We start from the raw sequence: 8394 nt of genomic DNA, 5'->3' as shown, positions 1-8394 counted from the left end.
TAGTTTAATTAGTATACTCTGTCAAAGTACAATTGTTTTACACCGATATAATATATTAATTAAACTCATATCAAAATACTGTTAAAAATAATAATACAACTATTTTTTACATACATCAAATAATCATGATGACACCAATCAATGATTATAAAAACACATGAGTTGTCATATTCATTAATTTATGTGACATCATATTATTTAATGCATGTGTACCATATTATATTATGCATTGACATAATATACCAATTTAACTTAACTAAAAATATCATTAATTTTTTTTCCACAAGAAAAAGAAGAATTGATTTTGTGGCTATACATAACATAACAACGTGAATGCGCGAAGATGAGAATTAAGAGGTAGAAAATCAATGCTTAATAGTCATCGTCGGATTGTAATGAATTAAGAGGTAGAATTTTCCATGCAATTTTGTACGCTTATACTCTTGTCCTTTTTTCGTTGACTGACTTTTAAATTGCAACTTGGTTGATTTTAAGCACTCTCTGCATGAGAATCTCTCACATTTACACAAAATGACAAAAAATGGAGAGTGAAATAATCGCTAATATTATTAATAATCGCTTAGGAAACTCATTTTTGAACCACTATATATGTATCATCCCATCAGCCCCTTGCCTTCGTCTCTCATCCATTCACACTACAAAAAAATAAAAATGGTGAATCTATTATCTCGTCTCTTACTTTTTTTGCTATCATTGCATTGTTTTGTGGCTTGCTTAGCTGCGAATACAAAAAACATCACAACAGATCAATCTGCACTTTTAGCATTCAAATCACTAATTACTTCAGACCCCTATGATATGTTGGCTAATAATTGGTCAACCTCCTCTTCTGTATGCAGTTGGGTTGGTGTCACTTGTGATGAGCGACACGAAAGAGTCCATAGTTTGATTCTCCAAAACATGAGTTTTAAAGGTACCGTTTCTCCAAACTTGGGGAATCTGTCTTTTCTTGTTATACTTGACCTAAAAAATAATAGCTTCGGTGGTCAGTTTCCTACAGAGGTATGTCTCTTGCGCCGATTAAAGGTTCTTCATATCAGCTATAACAAGTTTGAAGGGGGAATTCCTGCAGCGTTGGGGGACTTATCACAACTTCAATATTTGTATCTTGGTGCTAACAATTTCAGTGGTTTTATTCCCCAATCTATTGGAAACCTTTATCAGTTGAAAAAATTGGATACTGCTCAGAACAGATTTGCTGGACCCATACCTCAATCAATTTTAAATTTGTCCTCACTTGAATATATCGATTTATCATCCAATTACTTTTCAGGTAATCCTAACACTGATATTATGTGTCATATTTGCTATATATTTCTTGTAGTCACACTATTTCTGATGTTAGAATAGGATTTATTCCTCCTTCTATTGGTAACCTTCATCAGTTGAAAGTATTGGACATTAGTATGAACAAGTTGTCTGGATTCATACCTCAAACTGTTCACACGATTCATGATTTTATAATTTTAATATAGGATTTATTACTCCTCCTGTTCCACACTAACAGCTGCACATATGACCAATTTATAAAAATAAAAATTTATAATAAATTCTGCACAGGTAGGGCGTGGAAGCGCAAATTATGCGTCAAAAAATATTTGGAATGTCATTTACATCGAGAAATAACAAAAGATTAATGATAAAGTTGATAATAAATATAAAAAACATTGAAATAACTAATCATTAAAAAGATATTATCAGAAGCATGAGTCTTAGAGGTATTGTTTCCCTAAACTTGGGGAATTTGTCCTTCCTTGTTATGCTTGACCTTAAAAACTATAGCTTCGATGCTCAGTTTCCTAAAGTGTTATGTCGGTTACGCCGATTAAAGGTTCTTCATATCAATTATCACGAGTTCGAAGGTGGAATTCATGTAATATTGGGGAACTTATCGAAGCTTCAATATTTGTATCTTTACACTAACAATTTTACTAGTTATATCCCTGAATCTATTGGCAACCTTCAGTGGTTGAAAGAATTGGATACTAGTCACAACAAACTAATACCTCAAACAGTTTCAAACATATATTTACTCAAAGTTCTCTATTTATTTTCTAACTGCTTTTCAGGTACTCCAACCTCAGATATAATGCGTCGTCTTTCTTTGTTTTTCACAATTTATGATTTAAGAAATTTAATATTGAATTGATTACTCTTTTCCATAATTATCATGCATTTGACCATTTTACATATATTAATAAAAGATGAAACGTGAAAGAAATATAGTTGTCATTTTGCTAATTTATTCTCCTTTTCTTTTCATAAATTTTACTATTTTTTTATGAATCATTTACGATTTTTTTTGCTGCATAATATATTAGATGTAACGCACATGTTATTAATTAGATTTTACAATTAAAGATTAGAGTGCATATTCATCGACATGACAATAAAGATATTTTTAACTATGTTGACGTCCTAAAACTACTACCTTTTATTTGCAACACTCTAATAAATATTATAAAAAACAAATAGCACATCTTGGGGGATTATGTCAAAATAAAATAAAAAAAATCTCATGCTTTGGAATGGCTAGGTGATATGCATTTATAAGAGAGGAAGAGGAAGAGGACGTTGAAGAGGATGAAGAAGAGGAGAGAGAGATGCAAGAAATATCAAAGTGTTGAGTTTTGTTCTTTTGCTTTTTGCTTGTTGTTTTGATTTAGGCTTAAATATGCATTTGGTCCCTGTAATTTGGGCGCGTTTTGCTTTTCATCCCTGCAAAAAAAAAACTTTAAAAACATCACTTTAAATTTTTTTGGCTTAATTAATGATTTGGTCCCTTAAGTTATTTGTTGGTTACATTTTGGTCCCATAAGTTATTAACGTTACGTTTTAATCCCTTAATTTTGGATCAAAACGTAACGTTAATAACTTATGGAACCAAAATGTAACCAACAAATAACTTAAGGGACCAAATCATTAATTAAGCCAAAAAAAATTTGTTTTAAAAAGATCCCTGACCCCACTAATCAGCTGAGTTGGCATGGTTTTGGCCATGTGGCAGTTGCTGACTGTGCATCTTTTGCGGCATGCCACATAATTTAATTTTTTTTTTAAATTTTGAATTTTTTTAAAATTAAAAAAATATGAAAATAAATTTAAGAGTCATAAAAAAATCTGAAAAAAAAACTGTTACAATTAAATTTTTTGAAAAAAAAAATGAAAATTAAATTTTCAAAAATTAATTTTTTTAATTTGAAAATTATATATTACATTTTTTTCTTCATCTTTAAAAATAAATTGGAATTTTTTTATGATTTTTTAATTTATTTTCAGTTTTTTTTATTTTTAAAAATAATTTTCATAATTTTAAAATTTTAACTGACGTGGACTACCATGTTAGTGCCATGTGAAAAAAGCTGCACAGTCAGCAACTGCCACGTGGCCAAAACCATCCAATGTCAGCTCAAAAGTGGGGCCAGAGACCTCTTTAAAACAATTTTTTTTTCAAGGATGTTTTTAATTTTTTTTTGTAGGGACGAAACCAAGATACGCCCTAATTACAGGGACGAAATGCATATTTAAGCCTTTGATTTATGATTATTTTTGGAAGAAGACAAATAATAATAAGAAGAAGAAGAAGAAAATGAAGAAGAAGAAGAGGAGGAGGAGGTGGAGGAGGAGGAAGAAGAAGAGGAAGATAAAGAGGACAAGGAGACAAGGATCAAAGTGTTGATTTTTTTACTTATTTTTTTCGATTTATGACTTTTTTTTTTTTTTAGTTCTCCGATTTATTACTTTTTTGGTATTAGCCCTCCGTTTTATGACTCAACCAAATTTTTGTCACGTCAGCCTATATTTGCCAAATCAGTTTTTTTAACAACAACTAATGGTAGGGATTAAAATCAAAACGTTCAACTTACATGGTTTTGTTAGAATGTGTTAATTCTCTCATTATTATTTCACTAAGTGTTTGGCATATATATAGACAATGATACAAACTTGTGACTCAAGCAACAACACTTAACAAACACTCCCCTAATCTGAGCTCTTAACAAGCAAACTCAGTTTAAAACAACAATCAAAAGATACAAAAATACAACAAAGCAAACAAAGCACAATTAGTAGTATGTCTTCTTCACCTCATAGACTCCAAGTCTTGCCCTTAACTTGCAGAAACTCTCCAGCTTTAAGGGCTTGGTGAAGATGTTAGCCATCTGGTTCTCTGAAGCACAAGAACCAACTCAATCGTTCCATCTTTTGTAAGATCCCTCAAAAAAGTGATACCTCACATCTATATGTTTGCATCTTCCATGCAAAATAGAATTCTTGGACAACTTAATAGATGAACTGTTATCACAATAGATTTTGGTGCAGCTCCTTTGAGTTTGAAAGAGATGATGAAGTATCTTTCTTAGCCATATTCCTTGACAGCCACATGAAGAGGCTGCCACAAATTCAGCTTCAGTAGTTGACAGTGTGACAATAGCTTGTTTCTTAGAACTCCAAGATATTGCTCCAGACCCTAGCTTATAAATATAACCTAAAGTGCTTTTTCTATCATCCAAATCTCTTGCATAGTCAGAATCAAACCAACATTCTAATTCACAGTTCAATTAACCTGTTTTGTACAAAATCCCATATTGCAAGGAACCCTTGAGATATCTCAAAATGCGTTTTGCTGCAGCAAAATGAATTTCTGTTGGTCTTTCCATGTATCTAGCTATGAGACACACAACATAGGCTAAATCAAGTCTTGTAGCAAGCAGATACATCAAGAAGCCTATCATTTGCTTGAAGTTAGTAGCATTAAATTTCTTTCCACTATCATCCTTAGAAAGTCTGTTATCAGGAACAATAGGGTTGCAGACCATTCTGCATCCTGACTCTCTTTCAACTGCAGCTGTGAACCTTTTGAATGTTTCAAAAGCACTTGCCTTGTCTTGCAAGAAATAAATCCAGTTCCTTCTACCAAAATCATCAGTGAATGTGATGAAATATCTATTTCCACCATTGGATTGTGGATTAATAGGTCCACACACATCACTATGTATCAGTTCAAGTTTCATATGAGCCTTCCACTTTGCAATTTTTGAAATAGGTTCCCTATGTTGCTTTCCCACCATACACTTTGAGCATATGTTAGATACCCTCTTCAATTCAGGCAAATATTTCACCATACACTTTGAGCATATGCTAGATACCTTCTTTATCAAAGTATTTAAGCCTTTGTAACTCAGATGTCCATATCTGTCATGCCATAATTGAGTTTCACTTTCACTTGAAACCTTCAAACACTGAGGCATGATTAAAGGTGCAGATATGACGTACATTCTTTTGGCAAACATTTGTGTTGACATGATTGACCCTCTTTCTTCATGAAACACTTTGCACATGTCTTTCTGAAACATTATTGTAAGATTCTTTTGTTGAAGATGCCCTATACTCAACAAATTATTACTAAGTCTAGGTAAATAATGAACATCAGTAATAATTTGAGTAATTCCTCCAATGAACAACTCCATATTCCCTTTTCCCATAACCTGCATCTTTGAATCATTTCCTAGTTTCACTGAGGCTCTAAAGCTATCATCAAAATCAAACAGCCATTCCTTTGTCCCTACCATATGATTTCTACAGCCAGAATTAAGGAACTATACGTCATCACTAGCTTGAGTTATGATTTCTTGCTTTGCCATCAGAAGCATTTCTTCACTATGATCAAATTCAGCATAATTAGCACTCTTTTCCACCCAAGTGGGGCACTCACTCTGATAATGTCAAAGTTTGTGACACTTGAAGCATTCAATGAATTCTTTATTCACTCTTCCTCTTCCAAGACCTCTGAAACCAGTTCTTGCTCCTTTACCTCTTCCATACCCTCTTGCAGATTGAAAAACCTTCAATGCCTGTTCTTCTTCCTTTGAGTGTTGAACCTGCATTCTTTGTTCGTGAACAAGAAGACTTCTTTCTAATTCATCTACATTAAGAGCAGATACATCATTGGATTCTTCAATTGAGCATACTACGTAATTGAACTTTGGAGTCATAGAACACAGATCCTTTTCCACAATAACAGTTTGTTCCAATCTTTCACCATGTGATGTCATGGGATTTGCAATTGCAAGAGTTCTTCCAATGTAATCATTCACACATTCACCATCTTTCATGGCAAGAACTTCAAATTCACGATGAAGAGTTTGCAATTGAGCTCTTTTAACCTTTGTTGAACCTTAATATTTTCTGCGCATGAAATCCCAGATATCTTTAGCAGTATCACGAACAAGAATCGTTTCCATGATTGAACAATCTATGGATTGGAAGAGGTAGTTCTTTGCTTTCAAATCATGGAGCTTGCTTTCATCTGCAAGTTTCCGTTGTTCTGGTGTTGCATTAGGAGGAGCAACAGTGACGCCATTCTCAATAAGATTCCAATATTCTTTGGAACGAAGAAGTTTCTCCATCAACATGGACCAATGATCATAGAAACCATCGAACTTGGGAATAGCAGGTTCAATAAATGAGGATGATTCCGTCATTGTTGAAGTTGCAGGGAAGAATGAAGAAAAAATGAAGAAGATGACCGGAGGCGCCATAACAAACTGTGTCACCACCGTAACCAACTCTCACCACCGTACGTAACAAACTCGGTTTCTTTTCTCTCTCACCAACTCCAAATGAAACTGCCTTTATCTATTTGGAGGAAAACACTCACATGACCCTTTTAGGCTCATGATATCACTTGTTATAATGTGGTAATTCTCTCATTATTATTTTACTAAGTGTTTGGCATATATATAGCCAATGATACAAACTTGTGACTCAAGCAACAACACTTAACAAGTTTGTTCTCTTTTTTTTTTAAGAAAAAAATACATGAACGAAAACCAAAAACTCGTCAACTTACGGGGACTAACTACATGTTTAAGCCAAAATTATATAATGTCCAATAAATTTTCAAATATACTACGTCAAGATAAAATTAGTTTCTAATATTCCTCAATTCCATCTTTGTTGGTCTCGAGATTTGAAAAATTGGTTTGGTAAGAGACACAAGATGTTTTCCTAATATTGAAATGTAAAATTGAAGAGGAAAATTAAAAGATAACTAGAACGTCGACCCGTGTGCCACACGAGTCATATAGACTGTAGAAACCGACAATAATATAGAAATTTGTATAAGTCGTCATAGCAATAAGTCATTAGTATGGTAATAAAGATAGTGTATTACATCATTCATACAAATAAAAAGACTACAAATCTGTTCAATCATACAAATGACATAGATTAAGAAAGATTACAAAAACCTCTCTATAAACCACATTAGACATTACACAATCGTCTTTACCATCGTCATTAGATATTAAAATCTTCAAACCTTCTCTTGAAGTAACTCTTGACAATGCCATGTACAATTAACAATATACGAATTAAGCCAGTATAATTGACAAAATTTTGAGTTCCCTGCCTTAAGTAAACTAATATAAAAAAAAATTACTTTCTGATGCAATGAAAAATTCCTTTTTCTTTCTTCGTCCGAACCTTTACCTTAAACTAAAAAAGAAATCCCTGTTAGAAATGAGATTTTTTTTCTTTTTTATTCCCTTTCACATACGAAATCAATTGATATTTTTTGGATTTGTATCCATTGGAACTGACGGGACTCGAACCCGCAGCTTCCACCTTGACAGGGCGGTGCTCTAACCAATTGAACTACAATCCCAGAGAAAAAGTTGTATAGGATACATATTCTTACTATTTCATTCAAACCCTTTGTTTTTCTATAATTATATACTCTTAAATATTGAGTCATGTGTATAGTTAACGTTATATTTCTACAAATTTCTGAGTATATATTAGTCATGAAATATAGTGTAATTCATGCTGGCTAGTATCTAATCTTCCTACACAAAGGTTTGCAATATGAATTAAGCATGTAGTACAATGCTGATGCATAAGTTTCGCTCTCTATATTAACCGGCCATTAACAAATAAGTGATATATTCAGATTAGCTATCCAGACAAATAAGTAAATTTAACCTTAAAAAATAACTATACAGATTTAACAATCAGACTTACCAGGCGCACCAAGCACACGTCTTTTTAAAATTGCTTTGCTTAAAAAACCAAATTATAAGTGATAGTTCACATAAACATATCAAACATGTGGAGTAGGAAAAAGTAATTAGAAGAAAAATTGATTCACAAAAGAGTGGTTGTGGCCTGTTCTCATGAGCAAATGAAAGTGACAAACAATCCCTATATTAAAATCTCCCAAACCCAGAAAACCGTCACTATTAGTGACATGTAAGGCTGAAATAAAAAATTATGTCACAAACAAAATCAATTTTCATTGAAAGTAAGAAAAGTTTTAAATCATTGAATAAAATGAGGGAACCCAAGATAATGTGAATATCAACATAGACAACC

At 32.6% G+C, this 8394-nt stretch overlaps 1 protein-coding gene across 1 annotated transcript; it reads left to right on the top strand.

The window, feature by feature from the left end:
• The first annotated feature begins 672 nt into the window (after window positions 1-672).
• Window positions 673-1384, top strand: LOC120577336 (LRR receptor-like serine/threonine-protein kinase EFR). Its single transcript, XM_039828523.1, has one exon. The coding sequence runs from the start codon at window positions 673-675 to the stop codon at window positions 1369-1371; it is 699 nt and encodes a 232-aa protein (XP_039684457.1). The 3' UTR covers window positions 1372-1384.
• The last annotated feature ends 7010 nt before the right edge of the window (window positions 1385-8394 follow it).

Source organism: Medicago truncatula, chromosome 8 (assembly GCF_003473485.1).
Source record: "Medicago truncatula cultivar Jemalong A17 chromosome 8, MtrunA17r5.0-ANR, whole genome shotgun sequence".
NCBI classification, from domain to species: Eukaryota; Viridiplantae; Streptophyta; class Magnoliopsida; order Fabales; family Fabaceae; genus Medicago; species Medicago truncatula.
Note: the sequence above shows the minus strand (reverse complement) of the source record. Positions and strands in the feature narration are given on the sequence as shown.

Coding starts and splice junctions, on each gene's coding strand:
- LOC120577336 (XM_039828523.1), top strand. CDS start 673: ATGGTGAATCTATTATCTCGTCTCTTACTTTTTTTGCTATCATTGCAT.